Source organism: Haemaphysalis longicornis, unplaced genomic scaffold, assembly GCF_048455015.1.
Source record: "Haemaphysalis longicornis isolate Haplotype H1 unplaced genomic scaffold, Haemaphysalis longicornis Haplotype H1 scaffold_7, whole genome shotgun sequence".
Taxonomy (NCBI): Eukaryota; Metazoa; Arthropoda; class Arachnida; order Ixodida; family Ixodidae; genus Haemaphysalis; species Haemaphysalis longicornis.
The window spans coordinates 34106049-34127627 of record NW_027526422.1 but is presented as its reverse complement, the minus strand read 5'-3'; the positions used below and the strand labels follow the sequence as shown (position 1 = coordinate 34127627).

General features: G+C 48.8%; 1 protein-coding gene across 1 annotated transcript in view; it reads right to left on the bottom strand.

Moving 5' to 3' along the window:
- Positions 1–7485: 7485 nt before the first annotated feature.
- Positions 7486–21579, bottom strand: part of LOC144146242 (uncharacterized) — a 40803-nt gene continuing 26709 nt past the window's right edge. The window contains exons 16-17 of the mRNA XM_077678205.1: positions 11808–11942; positions 7486–7976 (exon numbers count right to left, since the gene is read on the bottom strand). Coding sequence (XP_077534331.1) covers positions 7821–7976; positions 11808–11942 — 291 coding nt within the window. The 3' untranslated portion in view covers positions 7486–7820. The remainder of the gene's footprint in view (positions 7977–11807; positions 11943–21579) is intronic.

Sequence of the window (21579 nt, the reverse complement as noted above, 5' to 3'; positions counted from 1 at the left end):
TTCTCTCAGTCTCCGACAAAGTTCTAGATGCAAAGGCTATGGTTTCAAGCCGAGAACCATACCGCTGCTGTAGTACCGCGCCAATTCCCACATCAGATGCGTCGGTAGTTACTACTACAGGCAAGTCAGGATTAAAGACCTTCACAACCGGCGAACATGTGAGGCACGCTTTCAACTGATCGAAACTGCGCTGAGCATCATCAGACCAACAAAACGTCTGACCCTTCCTGAGCATGAGGCGAAGTGGTTCAACTATCTCTGCATAGTTCTTTATGAACTTGGCATAGTATCCTGTAAGACCTAAAAATGATTGCAGTGACTTTATGTCCGTAGGAGCGGGAGCATGAACTATAGCTTTTACTTTGCTCTCCAAAGGTGAGATGCCCTCAGCCGAAATCTTGTGACCCAAAAAATCAAGTTCCTTGACCGGAAAAAGACACTTGTCGTTCAACTTCATGCCACTGTTTGCTATACATGTTAAGACTTCAACCAGGCTCGCGTCATGCTCAGCTTGAGTCTTTCCCCACACAAGAATATCATCAAGATAGCAAACAACATTTTTGCAATTTTTTAAGATCTGAGACATCATTTTTTGAAAAACCGCAGGCGCCGACGCCAGACCAAAACACACCCTCTTAAACCTGAATAAACCTTCATGAGTCACGAAAGTAGTTAAGTCCCTACTGCCCTCTTCCAGCAACAACTGATGATAAGCCGACGCCAAGTCAAGCTTAGAAAAACAAACAGCACCATGAAACATCTGCAACAGCTCTTCAACATGCGGTAAAGGATACCCATCAATGATAATTGCCTTATTCGGTTCCCGGAGGTCCACACACAGCCGAATGTCCCCGTTCTTTTTCCTGACGACGACGAGTGGCGAAACCCACTCCGAGGCGTCGACACGCTCAATGACATCATTGTCCTCGAGGCGTCGCAGCTCGCTGGACACTGGATCACGGAGAGCAAGAGGCAATCTTCGTAGCTTAGATGCAACTGGAGTCACACCTGGCCGCCGTTGGATCTTATGCGAGACGTCCTTGACAAGACCCAACTCGCCGTTGAAGAGATGTTCGAAACCCGGGGGCACGTTCACGGGACACTGCACTGCACACACCGATGCTAGTCGACACGTAAGAGACGCACCGTCGATCTGAATGCCCAGTTGCTGGATGGCGTCGAGCCCCAAAAGAGATGTCCCTTTGTCGGTGACGTAGAATGTGACGGAGCAAGACCGTTGCAAGACTTGAACAGGAGCTTGGAATGAGCCGCGGATGCCGATACGTTGTTTGGAAAAATTCCACAAGTTGACGGAAGCCTTGGACAGCGCATGCTGTTTACTGAAGTGACGCTTGAAATCTTCGACAGTCATCAACGACACGGATGCTCCGGTATCGACTAAGAGTTGCATGGTCACTCCGCTGACTTCGGCTTGAACGACTAAGTCCTTTCTTGGAGGATTGTTGACGCTGACTTCCGCTTGGACGACTAAGTCCTTTCTAGAAGAAGTGCTGACTGTTAAGACGGAAGATCTTGCGGGTGCGTTGATCTCCGTGGATGCTGGATGCTCTACAGGTTCCGGTGTCGAAGCGGATCCCGTAGCTTCCTTCGAAGAAACTCGATGCACTGGTGCCGGCTTACGGCACATCGATGCGAAATGTCCCCACTTATTACAAGAGTTGCAGCGCCGATTTCGGGCTGGACAATTTTGAAATGCTGAATTATGCCATTTATTTCCGCATCGTTCGCACAACTGAAGCTTGCCTGCAAACTTCTTCTGCTGAACTGTACCGCGGAACTCTACAGCTGACTGCGGATGGAAACGTCCATCTTGGAGGCCACCATCTTGCCTTCCCGAACCCGGTGGAATGACGTCACGGCCTCCCCGGCTGGCCAGGCCATCTTGAATTCCTGTGCCGCCATCTTGAGCGCGCCGGCCTCCCCGGCGGCCCACGCCATCTTGATTTTCCACGCCGCCATCATGAGCGCGGCGGCTTCCCCGACTGTCATCTTCCGCGACGCCACCTTCTCCTCGTCGACCTACTGCTTGTACTTGATGATGCGAACAGAAGGCTTGGTTCGCCAACGACAAAGATTCAAAACTCCGACCAATCTCTTCAGCTTTCTCCAAAGACAACCTTTCGCCATGTGCGAGCAGCTTTTCTCTAACCTGGGGGTTAGACGTTCCATGTATGATTTGATCTCGGACGCGCTCCGCGTACGTCAGCCCGAACTTGCAACGTACGGCTTTCTCCTTTAGAGCGGTCACGTATTCTAAAAAACTTTCCCCCCGAAATTGACGACGGCTTGTGAACTCATGTCGTTCAACAAGCGTATTTGTGGACGCAGCGAAGAGCCGGTCCAGCTGCTCCAAAAGTTGATCGAATTTCGAAATGGCCGGAGCCGAGGATGCGGTCACACTACAGTCGGTCGCGGAGTCGGTCACGATAGGGCTGGTTACATGAGCGTCGGTCACGTTACTGGCGGCGTCCCTCCTTGCTTCGTCCTGCTCCGCCTCAGCAAAATACCTTCGTTGCCCCTCCCTACCCAAAACACTGACGAGCGCCGACGCGCGTCGTCCGTCATTCCAGTCGCTGCCGCCAGCCGCCTCGAGATGGGCCTGAAACAATTTTTTCCAGTTATGCCACGGAATCGGAGGCGGCCCCGGCAATTCGAGGAAAACGGGCAGGTTATCGAAGAGGCCCATGCTGCCAAGCAGGAAGGAGAGAGACGCAGGAGCAGAAGCAGAAGAACAAAGTAGGGCGAGGCCTAAACGACGGTTCGACAAGCGTCAGCACAAAGAACGCTAGGCCTCGCGACGCCAGACGCGCCGGACAGTCACACTCGAGCGAGGTCAAACGCACTCACGTTTTCATTCTGCCGGACCCGTCGACGATGTCGTCGCAGCAGAAGAAAAGCATCCCATCCTCGTCGCCAAAAAGATGTTGTGTCGTGGGCGACGGCGAGCGGCCTCGGCGGCGACGGGAGCGAGGGACGGCCGCCGGGCCCACGCACAAGCCCAAGAAGAAAGAGTGCGGCCTGCTCGTACCAAGACCAGAACCCAAAGAGAACGTTTATTGTTCAACAAGACGACACCGAGAAGCATACGCACGTGACCCGTCACGTGCGACCACAGCAACGACATCTAGTTACAATTAATACAACCAAGCGCACACAGTGAGCGGGCGCTCCACTAGAGGGCGCCACTACACCACATCATCTTCCCGTGCAAAAGAAGTTCGCACGCTCTGCGAAATACGCCACTACACCACACCCTCCCTCACGTAACAGTTCCTACCATACCAATCAACGTATCCGCAACCTCACATCCAAGACATCGTCGAGCTCTAATATGCACTCTTCGCTACCGCTACGATGATCTAGCAACAGTTGCGTACACAGATGCCTCCTCCTCCACCAAAGGCGCACGCGGGGTCACTGTAGTTCGCCCTGCCCAGCCGCCCTTGCAGAAAAGATACTCCGGTGTTCCTTCCGCCCGGTCTCTCGACGCTCAAGCAATCACTAACGCCATCTTATCCTTAGACACTCCCGGTAACCACGTGATTCTCAGCGACAGTCAGGATGCTCTCCGCTTGTTCCAGGAGCAGTTGCTTCCCATCATATGATACGTACACTCCACACTCATCTGGCCAAACACACTGGTACTAGCTATGATGAAGAAGGGAGTCCGAAGCCGCCGTAAAGAAAATAATAGCACTATTTATATCACATCTCTATGAATGCCCATCGTTTTCGATCATCCTCGTCTTCCTTCTCTTTCTTTGCGTCGACCCCTGCATCGCCCTCTTCTTTATTCTCATTATTGCCCTAATGTCCCGCGCAAAAATATAACATCCTCCCGCCCCGACACAAAAAATTGGAGTTATCAAATCTCCCCTAAAAACCATGACCGCCCAGGTCTTCGGAGCGTTCATCCGTCACAGAAAAGACAACACAAGCTCCTATCCTAATGTCCATAACTGTTTTCTTGTCAAATCCGTTGATTCAGTCAAATGTCCAGACTGCCACAAAGCCCCGTCTTTTCGGGGCACGCCGAGTGTATCGGTGCCGTCGTCGTACCCAGATTGAAATTCGCAGCACATCTTCCACGGTCTTAAATTCTGATGCAAATTCTTCGGACTTATTCCCAGCGGCCGTACAAGAGCTGTTTAGTGCCTTTCGCTGCTTTCTCGAGTTTTTGGTGAATGGCCTGTCCATGCGTGATGCATTCTTACTCTTCCGACCACGACCACTGTGTCCTGTTTTATTCCACCCTCGACGTCCTTTATGGGCAATGACAGTCTCTGGACCTTTGGACATTCTTTGGCCGTTTACTCCAAGTATCGTATCTCGCCGTCCTAATTCCGCAGGACAATCACTCGTATTGACATGATCGTGACCATTTCTATATGAGGCTCGTGAAGATGCTACGGAGCTTGATGAGCAGACTCTGTTGCTTCCGGCCATCTCAGAGGACTCTTCAAGTGAACTTGAAAACACGGCATCTTTCTTTTGGATGTGAAGGGTAGCAAGCGAACTTGAAGTAGTCTCCCCCTTTGCTTGCGGTAGAAAATCTGATGGGAGCGATGTTTCTGGCAAGTGAACTTCTTCAGCATCCTCTTCAACATCGGGTAGTTCGAAGCACATCTTAGTGCAAAGAACTCTTTGAAATTTGCCGATCTATTCAATGTATTAATAATCTTGCATTGTTCAGTGGTGCCGACCTTGTCATCTTTTAATCGATAATACAATCGGCTCATAACGTCTATCATTTCGTCTTCAAATTCAATGTTGGTAGTGCATTCCTCCTTGTAGTAGTGAACGTCTATAAACGGTTCAAGTTTCTCATTGAACCACCGCAATGCAACTTCAGTTTTCCGTAACTGGCGCATAAAACTCCTCAACATAAAGCATATATCACTGGTCTTTAGATTCAAGGCCAAGTTCTCTTTTGCGTTGCTGCACAGTTCTCGGGCTATTATCCTTTGTTTGTCCCTTTTTGCCTTTAGTTCTTCAAGCAGCATCCTAGACCGAGTGCAACTGCGTTCGTGTTGAAGTAGTCCCTCTTTCGTTCTGCCATAAGCTGCGACACTCATCTCCCCGTTCGCGGAATCCCTGTCTGTACCCACCGAGGGCAATCGTGAGAGGTGAGGACGCATAGCCGTCGCACTCTCGTCTGTCCGTTCCGTAGGTCGTCTTTGCGCAGCCCCACCGTGGTTCTGCCGATTGTAGCCGTCCGCCGTCCAATCCGTTGCTGTCCCTCAAGAGGCCGATCGTCCGATCACAGGAATCTTTGCTGAGGTCTCATCCACCTTATCACCGAGGCTGCCGCTTTCACTTTGATACCTGTTCCGGCAGGTGGCCCCGACTTCTTCCTTCCCGGGTTTCGGCACCATAAGATGAAGAAAGGAGTCCGAAGCCGCCGTAAAGAAAACAATAACTATTTACATCACATCTATGAATGCCCTTCGTTTTCGATCATCCTCGTCTTCGTTCTCTTTCTTTCTGTCGACCCCTGCATCGCCCTCTTCTTTATTCTCATTATTGCCCTAATGTCCCGCGCAAAAATATAACAAGCTACGTGCTGGACTGGGTTCCTGGTCATGCAGGCGTCCCGGGCAACGAGCTGGCACAACAGCTCTCCCGTGCTCCGTCCCAACAGGGAGACTCAGAGACGCCCTGGCCAACCCCTTTCCACCCACCCACCCATGCAGGCGCCACAAGCGCGTCTACATCGACGCCAGACTGTGCAACAGTTAGTCAGGAATAGGCAGACTCTTCCGTCTCCCTCTCACCTGTTACCCCGGGCAGATGCTTGTCTTATCCGGCAAGCGCAAACGGACAGCCTTTCAACCCCACACATCGATTAGAAGGCCATCGAAGCACGGTGCTCTAAGTGTTCTGGCATTCCCAACACACCGCATGTTCCTTGGGACTGTTCTGCTCGCAACCATCACTCGCAACTCATCTTAAATCCCTTTCACCTCCTCCCTCTCCAAGACTGACTCGCGCCGCCGGAGGGACCGGACCGAGCGGCCAGGTGGCGAGCTCTGGTGGCTCACGTTCGTCAGGTCCTCCCGTCTGTATAGATAATTTTTTTTTTCCTTTCAGAACCCCGGACTTTGGGGGTCTTTTTTTGTGAGTGTGTCAATAAAGTTTAACAACAACAACAACTTTACTCGATCGCCTTGTGGTGTTGACGCCAATATTGACCTGCAGAAATGTGTTTCTCTTGCCAACCTCAGCTACCGTCTAAATTTTTATAATACATGCCAAGGTTTTTATATATTTTATGGGCAATATTTGATAACTTGGTTACGATCTTTATGAGTGAAGCGTCAAATTACACTGCATGTCGACAGAGCTCTACGTGAATCACGTCACTGATTGCTTACGTTGTGCTTACGCAAAAAACATAGCGAATTGCCTGGTAATTTGTGCAGTCGAGAATAGGGGCCATAGACGCAGAAACAGTCCGATGACGAGCAACAGTTTCCGCAAAGCTGTACCTAATTTCGCAAAAAACACTCTTCTTCTGGTAATTTGTTTAATTTGGGTATTTCCCGGATAAAATTAGTTGACACTTGGATTAAATCTGCTGGAACCAGGAATAAATTAAAATGCGCTTAAATTGGCTGGTGCTTGGTTTAAATTCAGTGGGAAAACCTGCAGTGCCGCAGTTAATATAATGGCCGAACTTATTGTTACCAGAATTGATTAATAAAATAAAGGTATTTAATGGCGTCACTTTCAGGCGGCAATTCCTTGACCTACCCTTCCCAAAGTGTGGAGGGAAAACTTGTGAAATATATTATTACTGCGCCGCCTAATATTTCGTCTGTAGCTTACATTCCACCACACTTCTACTTGAGGCAAAACGCTGGGCCAGTCGGTTCATGATGTTTGAAATGTAAAAATTGGTGGGCGAAGACGCGATACACGGATGAGAAAACACACGGACGGTCACTCCTACTTTTCTTCTTACCAAGTCTTCAGAACGCATTAGCATCCGCCCAGGCGGCTCAGTAGATACGGCGTTGTGCTACAGAGTCCACAAGGACGCGGAGTCGATCCCGGCAGCGCCCCAGGTGTAACATCGGAGCCAGATAGCCGGAACAAATTAGCAGCCATAAAGCAATACAACACACCTTCATCGCCCAAACAAGACGACGACACCAGCATCGCAATCTGTGTTCGGTGTCGGTGGGATCTGAAAAATTGAACAGGATCCGCAGGTGACGAGTGTAAAATTATTTTTTGTTAGGGTAGTACGCTAGGGTGTTAGGGCAATATCATTTTCCAACATTGCCAGCTAATTAACGGGGTTAAGGTCACGATACTACCTCACGGCCGCCTAACTGGCCATGCATAACCTAGTCACAAGCACGACCTTAATCTAGTGCATACTACTTCCTACACTTAGTTAATTTACTATCCATGCAGTTGTTAGTGGCAGAGCCTACGTACAAAATCGCGGGGTAGTAAGGTTCGTAAGGAGCTAGTAAATACGGCCGTTACTACCTTTTTACGACCTTTTTTTATTAAGAGTGTATTTTCAAGCACAGAGATAGCACTGAAGAGAGAATTAAATCGATCTGAAAGTAACACCGCATATCAGTCACGGCGTTACGAAGAATTAAACAAGGTGGGACCGATGCTTTGGTGCGTAAAGTCTTGATTCAGCGTTGGAAACCGCAGGTCCAAAATAAAAACATTCTTCCGCGTACTGTTATAATCAGATACGAGGTGCATTTTGCCCTCTAAAATGGAACATTATAGAAAGATGGCCCAGATGACGAAGAGAACATAATTGAGGGCCCTCATGAGATTGTTCCGTTGGGGGTGACGTTGCAGAGGGCGTGAAGGGCGGCGCTATTCGGCAGCGGAACGTCCTGGAAGACAACAAGACCGATGGTGTTCATGGAGATGAACACGATGATGACGGTGGCACATTTCAGGAACACTCCGTACGCCACCTGCAGAGCGATATAGTTTCACGATAAGGATCCTGAAAGTGTATGTGCAAAGCTGTGCGCACTATGATCGCGCGACTCAAACGAGAAGATGCAAAGCGTTAGTGGAGCCACTTCTCAGAGGTTCACGATGCCACATTTATTGAAGTGCGACTCACCTCGTCACCATAGCTCCGGATTTCCATTCAGGAGTGTATATCTCTATGAAACTTTACACCCTTAGTGGCGGATAAAGGTGTAAAGTAGTTTCGCTCGTTCGTTGGTCTACAGACGGCGTTAGCACTTGTCTTAAAGGAGTAGTGACACGAAATTTCAAAGCTGAGATAACTCTAGGAGATATCTCCCAGCGAGTTTCAACAGTAGCCGTTCAGTATAACATTTTAAATGCATTTTAATCTCTGCCCGCACGAGAAAGCCCAGAGAGGGCCAGCATGGCATCATCTACTACTTGCCCAAACTGCCAACGTCGGGGCTTCCGTGACGTAGCCGACGCGCCGGCTGCAGTTTGCGCGCGCTGCTACATCGTGTGTAGACCTCATGGTTTTCCGACTGACGTCAATAAGGCTCCGGAACGATCGCCGGGTGGCGCTGCACTCTCCCCGGAGGGGGAGTACGCCGGGCCGGCAGCCTATTCGGCACGTGCTTTTAAATGCAGAGCATTTTAGTAACTCACGATGTCACCCGCGTTGGCGTCCGTAGTCCGCATCACTACGTAGTCCGCACCCTACACTATATAAAGAAATAATACCTTCCAGCGCCAGGTTTCGATCCCACGACTCTGCGGGCGGAACGCAAGGTACACGGCACTTTACCGACTGCTCCACGGAGCCGACACAGAATGCAAGGTTACGCACGCGCCTTATATCCTTGACTCATTCAACCGTCGGCCACAGGTGCGCCCCCTCCCCCGCGTCCTCCTCGCCTTCTCTCCGCTCGCAACACCCTCCCTCGCCGCGTTCGGTTCGCGTTCATGTGGTGGCGCGATTTCGGCGTTATAACACTCTCTCGCGAAGGGCATTGGATTGGATTCGATTGGATTGGAGTGGCTTGGCTTGGCTTGGCTTGGATTTGGATTGGGTTGGATTAAAGTGGATTGTGTTGGATTGTGTTGCGTCATAGCAGCGCCACGTTGCGTCGTAGCCTCTCCACGTTGCGTAACAGTCGCGGCAGGGGGTTCACGGCACGTTTCACGTTTCACCATCGACTTCATCGACAATGTCTACGCTGGAAGACAACAATTACAACAACAACAACCAATACGTAATCCATAAGACTTGCAGGCACGCCCCCCGCGGAAATGCTCTGCATTTGATCGTGCCCCTCGCGAGGGGGATGTTTTGATTTTTTTTCGCTGCGCGCGTGCTGCATTTCTCGCGCTAGGGAGAGGGCTGGGTAAAATTTTCTTTCGACTTATGAAAGCATACACATTAGCACGTGTCCAGCAAGTTCGGTTTACACGTAGAGTAGCTACTGGGTCCATTTTTGCCGGTGCTTGTCTTGTCGTCTACTAGAGACGTGTCGTCTGCCACGCGCCGCTCGAACGGCCGAGCGCCCCGGCGGTTTCACAGCATAAAGACTGCTCTTGTGAAGCAGACGCCTCCCGGCCCGCTCCTCCGCGTCTGGCAATTGCACGCGCATCTCGCGCTGTCTCCCGCACCGCCTGAGGCATCCAGCCTCCTACTCACGAATGCGAAGAAAGCGACCGCCGGCTGGGCGAGCCACTTAAGCCAGCACGTACAAAGGGCGGCGGGAACGCTCCTCACTAGCCCGAAACGAAAAGATGAAACTGAAAGCGAAAAAAAAAAAACCCCCACATTGTTGCATGGTCAGCTGCCACGACAGTAACAAGGCGGAAGAAGAGGACTCATTCGTTAAATTCTGCATATTACCCGCGAAAGCGCACCAAAAGGATAGACTTACGGTAAGCATGGATCACTGCGGTTCGAAAGGTGCAATAAGTTGACACATTTTTGTTTGTATCTGTGTGCTTTCAGTTTACATTACCCGGCTTTGAAAATGCGAACTAGTGTTCTAACGAGTCCTCCCCTCTACACGTTTTTTAATGCATGCTGCCAATGATTGTTTTCCGCTATAATAAATTGATTGATTGTGGGGTTTAACGCGCCGACGCAACGCAGGCGATGAGGCGCGCCGTAGTGGAGGGCTCCGGATTAATTTTGACCACCTGGGGATCTTTATCGTGCGCCGAAATCTCGTACACACGGGCGTTTTTGCTTTTCGCCTCCATCAGAAAAGCGGCCGCCACGGCCGGGAATCGAACCCGCGACCTCCGCTTAATAAATGAACTTCGGAGTTGTTTAGCTGGTGCCGTTCGATATCGTCCATATATAACACAATAGGTTGACATTTTTCATGGGTGAAAAAAAAAATTCTAGCGATTTACCCGGCTGTAGTAGCTCTGGTCCGTCTTGTCATTGTGACTTGTGTTTTGGACGGGATTGCTGCGTTGTTCGCTTTTTTCCCACATTTAGAAATACTGGTAATTAGAAGAGGTATACACCAAATTCTGTATATTCTAGTAATTAAAAGTTATACGCCACAAGCTGCTCTGTTGTTTCCGCGAACTGTCACGCTAACCCATACTTGTACTCCAAGCGGGTGACAAATGATTGCGAACAAAAATTTCTTCAAGGACAAGTAAAATGGAAATGCGGCGCTGTCAGCGCACCCCTTAATTAGCGTGTGTCTTTCTAATGCGTTTTTATAAGATGCAGCTGATTGTTTCAAGAGTAAGAAATAACCTATTAACCATAATCAATCACGTTTATCTTACATTTCTTGCAAGCGTCAGTGTTTCTGCAGTCCAGAAAGTCCGGATGTCAGAAGCGCGAGCACGCGAAGGGAATAACAAACAAGAGAAAACTACGCTGTGACCAGCTGAACAGCTGTCACCTTGCAGAAGAAAAGAGCAACCGACGATCGCCGAACAACGCGTTTCCCCCCTTAAAATCGTTGGGCAGTCTGCCGGTCGAGCGGCGGGAAGCAGGCGGCGCGTCTGTAGCAGACGACAAGACAAACGTCGAGAAAAATGAACTCAGTAACTACTCTACGTGTAAACCGAACTTGCTGGACACGTGCTAATGTGTATGCTTTAATAAGTCGAAAGAAAATTTTACCCAGCCCTCTTCCTAGCGCGAGAAATGCAGCACGCGCGCAGCGAAAAAAGCACGTGCCGAATAGGCCGCCGGCCCGGCGTACTCCCCCGGAGGGGAGAGGGCAGCGCTTCCCTCGCCCGGCAAACTTTAGCTTCGCCTCGGGGATAGTGAAGACCTCGGCCGTGCGCGCGCTCGCGCGCCCGTACAGGCCGGCAGCGATGCGACAAGAATGGTGACGTCAAGTGCTACCTCCTGTCATGGCCCACTCGATGTTCATTTTGTCGAGACCGAAACTGACACGAATAAACGAAACCCGTAAATGAGTGTTTGCGCTGCGATAGACCGTCTAATGTACCATTCTATGATTAGTGGGCTAATAGGCACCCATAGCAGCGAAAAAAACGTGACATGAAAATTTCATGTCAGTACTCCTTTTTAACATTCTGCACTGCAGCGGATCGCCATATATATAGCACGTGCGTGTGTGAGTGAGTGCTATAGTTACCCAAGCATAAACGTCTCCGTGGGGGATCCAGCGGTGGAGTAGTAGAACTTATCACTCAAAGAGCAGTACGACCAAACCTAATCGCGCCGTCCATACCCCCCTTACCCCCCTATTTTTCTTGACCATGCACTCAGGTATAACGTGCACCGGCCTCATCTGCACCCCAATCCCAGAAGCGGTGCCCCTGTATCCGCCCGTGCGCATCCGACTCACCGACTGCGCGCATCTGATGTCGAGGTACTCTCGCATGACGAGCAGGGGTAGCGACACGGGTAGCACGACGTTGACGGAGGCTACCAGGCACACGGGCACCACGAAGAAGGACTTCGGCGTCTCCGTCGCCACGGCCTGCGTTCCAACACGCGGGGCAGGGGTTTTACACTGATCGGGAAAGGTGAGCGAGGCTCCTCTTGCTGAATTTGGCTCTAGGTTATTCACTTGCGCTAGAGCGGCTATAAATACGTGCTGCTTCAGAGAATTGCAAAGCAAAGCTGCTGTTACGAACTACGAAGCGCCATACCGTGCTCGCACTCCTACGACCCGACAGTTTTAGTGTCGGGATAGGAAAGGTCTTGCACCGGCCATGCAGTTCAGTGTCGGTAATGTGATATAAGATTGCGGCTCATTTAATAAGATGAAGGGTACAATATAATACCATTTCCAACTCTTTCTACCTCGTTATAGGTTTGAAAAGAAGTCGTCAATGAAAGTGGCATTTTAACGGCAGAGCTGTTTAAACTCGAGCTTGGCGCGTTGGCATTCGCCAAAAAAAGCCAAGAAAATAGTTGCAGAGACATCTACGTTTGTTTCCTAAGATTGAAGGCACGATAGCGATACTTCGATTCCCACGGAGTGTTTTCGTACGCAGTTGCTGCATTTCCGATCTATGCTTCACGATCCCTAAAGGTCATCGAAGAAAGAAAAATTAGCAACGAGGGTTTTTATTCGCTGTGCGCCAGGGAACGCAAAGGCTTTCTGCACATCTGTGGATTAAAATCTGAACGGGAAAGGTTCCCGATGCGAGGTTTTGGATGGTTTGAGCGAGGGGGCGTCGCTGTCAGTGTTTCAAAATGTTTATTCTGAAATTTCTAGGCCGGGCTGAACAACTTTGCTTTTTTCGAATAGAGAGAGAGAATGAGAGACAGACAGACAGACTGAATATGTTTGATCAGGAAGAAATAGTTGTGGTTTAGGAAAACTGGGTAAAGAGATGACAGGGAGCTCAAGGGTGGAACCTTAAGACTAGGGCACCAGATTCAGCAGCTCCTTCCCTTGCCCTCTCACATGGGAGGCAGCTGGTCAAAGCTGCCTCCCATTTCTCCCCTGACCCTGCCGGTGGACATGGCCAGGATGCGTGCTAGGGAGTGTATGCTTCCCCGATTTCATAAGGGTTTTAAGGTAACGTATGATGTTTCTACCGAACACCTTAACGCACATACATTTTCAGATACTTGCGTTGGCTTTTCGTTCAGTTTGTGATTTTTCGGCATTGCGACCTCGTTGTAGCAAGGGGGAGGGGTCGTGTTCCTGGGCACAGGATGGTGATTCTTTCTTAACATTGTTCGAAAAGGTCAGTGTGGTATAGTCGTGCATGGTCACAAGGAGCATGGTATGTAAGTTCGTGTGCCTTTTGGTCAGTACGTCGTTCTCTTCGAGACCATTGTGTCAAGGGGTCCACAGGAGGTTAACTTTTTGCATTGTGGATGGGAATATCTTACCGGAGCGCTTAGGTATTCTGCCTGCAGAAAACAGTAAAATGCTTTTCGAGATTCTGTTAGCATGCTTGGCAGACGCGATCGCCAGCTGGGCCGGCCACTTACGTCATCACACCAAAGCGTGTTGCCGCCAGAAGATCAAAAAAATATAAATTTCCAGTAATTCATTCGCCGAAGCTTTACGTGGGATATGAGGCGCGCCAGTCCGGAATAATTTAGAACGGCTTATGATCTTTAACGTGCGCTGAAGTCTCCATAAAATGGTGTTTCTGTGAAAACGGGTGCCAAGGCCGGGATTCGAACCCGCGTCCGTGGGCTTACCCACTTACCCGCTTTACCCACTGAGCCACCGCGGCGTGGTATCCACCGGAACTTATGCCGGCACCAACATTGGGTGACCTAACTAAAACAAGGGGAAAAGGATTACCGCCAGTCTCTCAGAAATCCAGGAAGACATATATTATAAGCAGAAAAGAACTAAAAGAAAGCCCACTATATAGATTCTAAGTAAGTTTTCAAAGTGCTTGGCAATTCTCCGACGGTTTTGCCTCCGCTGCAAGCTCGGTGTGGCAAACGACAAATGACGCCACGCGGCCGAGTTAAAAATTACTCTATAAGAATAAGTACGTGTGTTCTCCAAGACAACAGTCAGGTAAGAATACTCGTGGCACCAAAAAAATCTAACCAGTTAACCAATCTTTAGCCCTCAAACAAAACGCCCAAATATGCTAAAAGCAAGAAAAAGAGAAGAAGAAACTATAGGCAGGCAGTGATCATGAGCCCAATATCGCAGGCACTACGGTATCACAAATTTACCCATACCAAAGAAAGTGATAGAAACACTATAATCGGGACAGGATATAGGGCAGTCCTTAACCTCGCCATTTTGACCGCAAGACAAAATGAAAACGGCTGGACCACCAGAGAAACAGAATGGACGTGCACAGACAGCTTTCGAAGAAGCGGAAGGCCATTTACTCGATGGAGGGATAAAATAACAATATTCGGGGCACAGAATCGACTCGGGAAGCGCAGGACGGGAGCGGGTGATGGTCAATAAGAGAGGCCCTCACCCTGCAGTCGTGCTAAATAGGATGTTAGTGATAATTACGATGGGTATGTCCTCAACTTGTGTCTTCCGAACGCATTTGGAGAAATTGGAGAAACCACTCTTGGGGCGCCAAGAGAGCGGATGGAAAAACAAAATGAAACAAAATCGGAGGGGGAGGGGGGCGGGGCTTTGTATAAAAGACAGGCACCCCCCCCCCCCGTGTGAAAAGAAACTACTGCACGCCATGATGGGCCTGACACCGATCCACCGACTACGCGTTAAAACTCTCCTGTACCAGAACTATGAACCCAATCGCATACAGGAAGAGGCGATACGGCAGGAACCAAATCATCACCGACTCCAGGATGTACGGAAGCACGAGGCTGCAATTGCCGTTGTTGGCTATGAAAATCTGCAGGACCCTTCAACATGCAGGAAGAAAGAAGTGGAAGTTGGAGCCATCCTCTCGGCAATCCGAATAGCGGAAGTATCAAATGGAATTGTAACTTATACTATCGACTGGGCATAGAACAAACTTCACCGCCGCGGAACCTGCTTCAAATGCGTGTCCTTTCTTTCGTACCCACCGTTCAATCATTATCCTCCTTTGCAAATTCGTAGCTTCCGGGTATTTCCGTGGACGCCTTATCAGCACGGCTGTTAGCGGATGGCTAAGAGCCACGGGAAAATCGAAAAATGAGCCTAATAACGCTATCGCGTTAAAATGCCGAACGCTCGTGAGCGCGTGCCTCGTGAGGAGCGGCCAGCGTCGCCCAGGCTTTAGCCACGTGAGGAGGTCGCAAAAATACCAAGAGTAGCAGTGGCTTAGCTCGGCTATGCCAAGATATACGCAGCGTGAGCTAAATTTCAGCTGGTTATTCTTAGCTTTCCTGGTTGTCTAGGATTAGCTTGATTATCATGCTTACTGCTGCTTCAATGGAACACACACGGTATACGCATTATGTGACACATGTATATTTATCAAGCGGCTCCTGCACAGCGTCACCAATCGCTCCAGAGCTAAGCTGGTTCCACAGGCGCACGCCGGAGTTGCTGCGACGCACGAGCCACCGATACCACACCCAGCCACCCCTCGCGTGATCACCAAGTGGACCGGGCCGCCACGTGCGGAACGGAGGTCGGCGAAGGCGATGGGCGCGTGGGGTGTGTCAGAGATGCCGAGCAGCGAGCCACGTTCTGTGCGCCGTGTGACGTTACTGCTCCTCGCGCATGCGCAGCACGACTCTCCAGGAGCCACGCGAAACTGGTCAACCTCGGCCAGTGTAGCTCACGCTACAAAAACACTCGGCGTCGTCCAGCTAGACCTTCGACAACTCTCTGTCCAGAATTCGTGGCGTGATTTCTCACGCACTCTCTTCCTCGCCAGTTCTCGTGCGTTCGCGCCTGAAATCGGGAGCACAGAAGAGCTCGCGCTACAGACGCCGAGTTCGCAAAGCCGGTTGACGCAGGTTCTAGCGGGGCCTAACGCGGTCCACTTTGGCAGAGATATGTGAAATCCTGCGGACAAAACTATCCGCGCCCGTCAGTCATGGATAACTTTTAACGGCAAGTTCGGAAATAAACGTGAGTTGCAACAGCCGGGTCTCCGACGAAGGGAGAGGGGCCGCCAGCTCTGCTGTTTCTCCAGCATTGCAGCACTAGTGCTGCTCCAATTTATTCAGCGTAACCTCCGAGGAGGAAGTTTCCCGTGCCGCGTTCGTCCATCAAAACACAAAGGTTACTCCCATACACCCTCGAACGCGCGAAAGCAAATGCAAAGAAAATGACCTGTGGCTCCCACATACGCATGCAGCCCACTAATAGCCCACACACATGGCTCGTCAGAATCCACTCGTGAAAATGGGCGCGGGCGTGCTGTGGCTAGGTTTATGTGAAGAGACTCTGGCTATTTCTCTCGCCTAAATGCGTCAAAGGCAGGCAGATGGCTCCCACAAAAAAACGCCTGCTGCAGCGAATAAGTAGCATATGGTATAAAGCGAAGATCTGTGAGCTCCATGAAGCTCACGAATCTTCGCTTTGAAGAAGGTAGGAGATATTGTACTGGAAAGGCTCTCAAAAAGCGTCCATAGCCTGGAAAAAACGCCAACGTTATTCTGATTGATAAGACGGGAGATCCCGAGGATCTTAAGAATTACAGGCTCATCACCCTACTCTCAGTTGCTTACGAGCTCAATTGCTCAGTTGCTTACAAGGTCAATTTTACTAAAGTTACAGTTAGCAGCATAGGTGACCGCCTGCGTTCCCAAGAACCATGGATCACATCCATGTCGCCAATCAACTGATAGAAAAGTCTGCAGTTACACTCAACCCCTTTGCATGGCATTTTTAGATTACGAGAAAGCGTTTGATTCCGTACCCACCGCAGCCGTACTAGAAGCACTGAAAGACCAGGATATGGAGGAAACATATGAGACTTTTAGAAGACTTATAAGGAATGCACGGGCAGGATAACCGTCCACAACAAAGCGATAAATTCCCGATCCGAAAGGGAGTAAAGCAGCGAGATATACCCTCTCGCCAAAACTGTTGCCAGCATGTCTTGAGGGGGTATTTAGAAAGCTTGAGTGGGAAAACATGGGATTAAGTATAAACAGGGAATACTTGAATCATTTGAGGTTTGCGGACGGCATAGTTTGAGAACACAAGCAAGAAATGCCTGAGGAACTACAATCAGAAAGTACTGCCATTTGGCGAAAAATAAATATGAATTAATCAAAAGTGACAAGCAATAAATGCCTTGAAAAACTGTAATCAGAAAACACTGCCGTGGGGCGAAAACTAAATATGAATAAATATAAAGTAATGAGGAATAAGCATGCCAAAGACGTCCTCTTCAACTTAAGAAATGAAACTCTAGAAAAAGTAAAAGAACATAACTACCTCGAGCAGATGGCTAGTGCTGACCCCAACCACGAGAGAGAAATTCGGCGCAGAACAGGTATGGGTTGGAGAGCACTCGGCAAGCACTCCCAGATAATGAAAAGCAAACTGCCTCTGTAAAAAAAAAAAAATCTACAACCAGTGCATACTGCCGGTAATGACATGTGATAGGGAGCTGAAACTTGGAACATCACTAAGCAACTACAAAGCAAACTTAGGTCGGCTTAATGGGACATCCAACGAATACTGTTAGGAATAACACTCAGGGACAGGAAACGAGCTACTTGGATCAGAGACCAAACAAGAGTAGAAGATATCATAGCTCAAATAAAGAAAAAGAAATGGGTTTGGGCTGGTCATGTAGTGAGATGAACCGACAAGCGGTGGACAATCAGGCAAGAAAGGGAGAGGGCAATAACACGATGGAGGGATGAATTAAAGAAACACGGAGGTAAGCTGTGGACTCGAGCACTGCAGGACAGGAGCGGTTGGAGGTCAACGGGAGAGGCCTTCTTCCTGCAGTGGACCTGAGTAGGATGACGGTGATGATGGTGATGCATATTTGTCCCACACAATCCTCTTAGATATTGCCACATATGCACACTCGCGCACTTACAAAACACATCCGCATGCATATGGTTTGTTTGCACCACACTGCATATTCAGCACTTTTACGCTTTGAGGCACGGTTCTTCTATGAGGAGAATTCATTCAAACAGGCGAGCCAACAATTGTGGCGTTATTTTATCATCCCATTGATGATGAATGCGATGATGCGGTAGGACTACCCATGAACAAATGTTCGGTTGTGGCCAGACGTATACGTCATTCTATCATAACAGATTGGCTCTGAAATAATCCGAACAAGTATAGACCGCTCCATCGGGCGAGGGGGAAAACGTACTCGCACTCAGCGGTCGCGGCACGCTGGCCGCCTCTGGGGTGTGCGCGCCGATCACGGCGGGCCTGGCGCGGCTGCTCCTTTGCCTTGGCTAAGCTTTGTAGGCATCGCTTGTGCGGGTTTACCACTAATTTACGCATAATTTTAATGAAATGTTGCTAAAAAATGAGCCAGACTAGCAGCTCGTGAGTTACGCACTTTAAAGCACACATGATTTTTGGCAATTTTGTTCTGCTGAGCTCTTTCTGTACCCTTACTTTGGTTTAGTGGCAGAAAATTCTTCTACCTTCTTTCCAAACTAAAATGGGTCACTGAAACTTGCCTGAGCCGCAGATGGTATTAGTTCCATCTCCACCATTGCTGCGGTCGCATTGCGGCATACCCAGCTCCAAGTATTACGTGGGCTGGCCTTGGCGATTTTCACTGACTTACCTCCCTAGGTTACCCTTTTTCCCCGCCAATCTAAGGGGATGGGAAGCTACTGAAGGAGATTCCCCCTTACTTCTTCCCCCATCCCCGACTTCGGCAAAATAAATCAAAATTTTCAGACACTCACTCCAGCGAAGAGTTTAGTCTATTACCCAAATGGGATGTCTCTATGTCGGCAACATCAAATTAAGCAACGCAAAAGCAAACGCTTGACTGGTTGCCCAACGGCGGACGCTTAATAAGTCCTTATATGATGTTCTGCAGGAGCTGTGTTGTTTATTTTATTTATGTCGTACACTACTTGCACGGCTAAGTTGTACTGCATAGCAGCTTGGAATTTTAGAGAGATGAAGTTTTGTTTATAGTTGGCGGCAGTGGCGGCTGAGGATGAGGTGTTGAAATATCGCTAAGATTTAATACCAACTATGTAATATGCCAAATACTAAGTTCACCCAAAACTACCTGTATTAACCCTGCTGGGATATGATGCCAAAAGTCTGTTACACTGACACGCGCTTCTGCTTGTTGCACATGGGCGCCAAGCGTATCACGGTTAGATATACTGAACAAACAACAGTTCTTGCAGTAAAGCAATCAAAATACCTGCTATACGCGATCGCGGGCACACACACGCAAACAAGAAAAAATGTGACGAAGTATTGCAAACTTATGTTCGACATGGCATCGTTTACCCGAAGTTGACCACGCTACCTCGAAACGAATTACAGCCCCCCCGCGGCCCACAAAGCCGCCAATTTAAGCCAGATCGCTTAAACTGGTCCTAAGCAACAACTTTCACATTTAAAGTATCTTACTTAAAAGAACGTACAACCCACTACAACGAAAATTTCACCGAGCCGCCGCTGGCGCCCATGCGCCGCGGAGCAAACGCCCAAGCAGTGTTGTACACGTTCCTCCAAAATAGGAACGAAAGCTCGTTCCTCGTTCCTTGCCAGTTTTGAAACGAGTTCCCGTTACAAGTTCCTTTATTGCGAAAGGAACGCGTTCCAGTTCCACTTCGAAAATTGGAACGTGTCGTTACATTAACGTTACAATATGGTTTTTAAATTAAAATATAGTGTAGGATGATCGTGGGCCTAAAGTAAGTGAGAAATTTAAAACTCACATCGAATTCCGTATATTATACGAATATTAACACCACCGGCAGCAGATTATCTGGAGATAAAGATAATGAAAAGAAACGCTCCTAGGCGAATTTTTTCAGGGAGAAGCGGAGAAACTCCAGACGGCTCGAGGACATTTCGGTGCAGGATATTTCGGTGCGGAAATTTCGGTGTACGGACATATCGGTGTACGGACATATCGGTGTACGGGCGTTTCGGTGCACGCACATTTCGATGTACGGACATTTCGGCGTACGGACATTTCGGCGACCAAATTATCCGGTGCTTGCCTGTTTGCGACAGCCGTTTTTTTTTTTATTTCCGCTTAATGTGGGTTATGGACAACAATCTGGAGCTATCAATTTATTTTTTTGATTGATGCCATGTTCGATGGTTGCCCGGTATTTTAAGAAATTCTACATTTATATATATATATATATTTAATACCTCTTCCTGTGGACACCTGTTATGCAGCCGATTGTATTGTTTAGCACACGTTTTTTTTTTTTTCATTTATGACAGGTTGTTAATTTTTATTTGCTATTTTTTAGCTAAGCCAATTACCCGTGTTTACGATCGCCTCTTTTGTATTTTTTTTAAATTACACACCCTCAAATTACATAAATTACATGCACACTCTCGATATCCAAAAAGTAACAAACATTAGCTAGCCCCCCAGAATGAAGAAAACCTTATGAAGAGTATTACAAGGGCTGGGCTGCCTTGCTAAAATAAATTCGCGAACACTGGTCTAGGATATTGTCGGGGAGCCTTTGGGAAAAGAGCCGCAGGTTCTAATGTCCTAAATGCTGATTAAGCGCGTACCGGTTGTGCATACAAATTCCACCCATTGTGTTCGGGACAACCAACCTTCGTTTAATGTTTACAAGCTCACATTTACCACATTTTAATTATTTGTTCTAGCCACGACCAACTTTACATCGGACCTGCCCAGCCAGCGGTGCTCTATGGGAGCGCTTGCGCCGAGTCTCGTTTCGCGCCTGGCCGCTAGGGGCGCTTTTACGCACTGTTGCGGCGAGCGGCGGCTACGCAGTGGGAGCGTGCTCGAGTGCTAGTAGGAGCCGTCTGGCGCGGAAATTCGTGTTTAATCACACTACAGTTAATTGATTTCGGTGAATCTGAATGAAAAAGTAGCAGTTGTACGGTGACCAACCCTGAATGAATGTTTTTTTTTTTTTTTTTTTTTTCTGATTAAGCGTGTTAAAGCGGGGCGGGGCCTCCTGACTGGCTTTCCCGTTTTGAGATGCGTTGCGGTGCACGCGGCGCATTTAGTTTCGTGGTCTCATATGAAGTACAAGGTCCCTATACAAGCACCGAAGATGCCAGTTGCGGTCTTACACACACTTATGAGCTGCAATGATTTGGCCCCTTCTTTACGAATAAATTGAAAATTTTTTGGGGAGTGCATGTGAAGTGCTACAATGACCTCCTACACAACTAATTCAATAGCGATGTCATTTTAAGCATATTTACAGGCTGATTTTTTTTACATACACAATGCCACGGTTTAGGCTCACAATGCCACACTGTAGTCAGGTTTTCAGAACATTAATGAACGCTGGTATTGCACAATCTTTTTCCCTTTGGCATTCTTTTCAAGAGTTCATTTTCTTTCACAACACTACACTTCACATGAACACTGAAGCACAGTAGTCAGACTTTCAGCTCTTTTCTGAAGTCTGGTTTTTTCGCAATCCTTTTTCCTTTGCCACTCTTGCGGTTTTCTCCGCAGCAAAATTTGTGAAAAAAGGTCGGCTGAACTTCTCCAGTATAAGCTCAACCACTGCCCTCGTTTGACTATCCGATGAGCCGTCGTGGCTGAAAAGCTTGTTTTCCCGTGCAG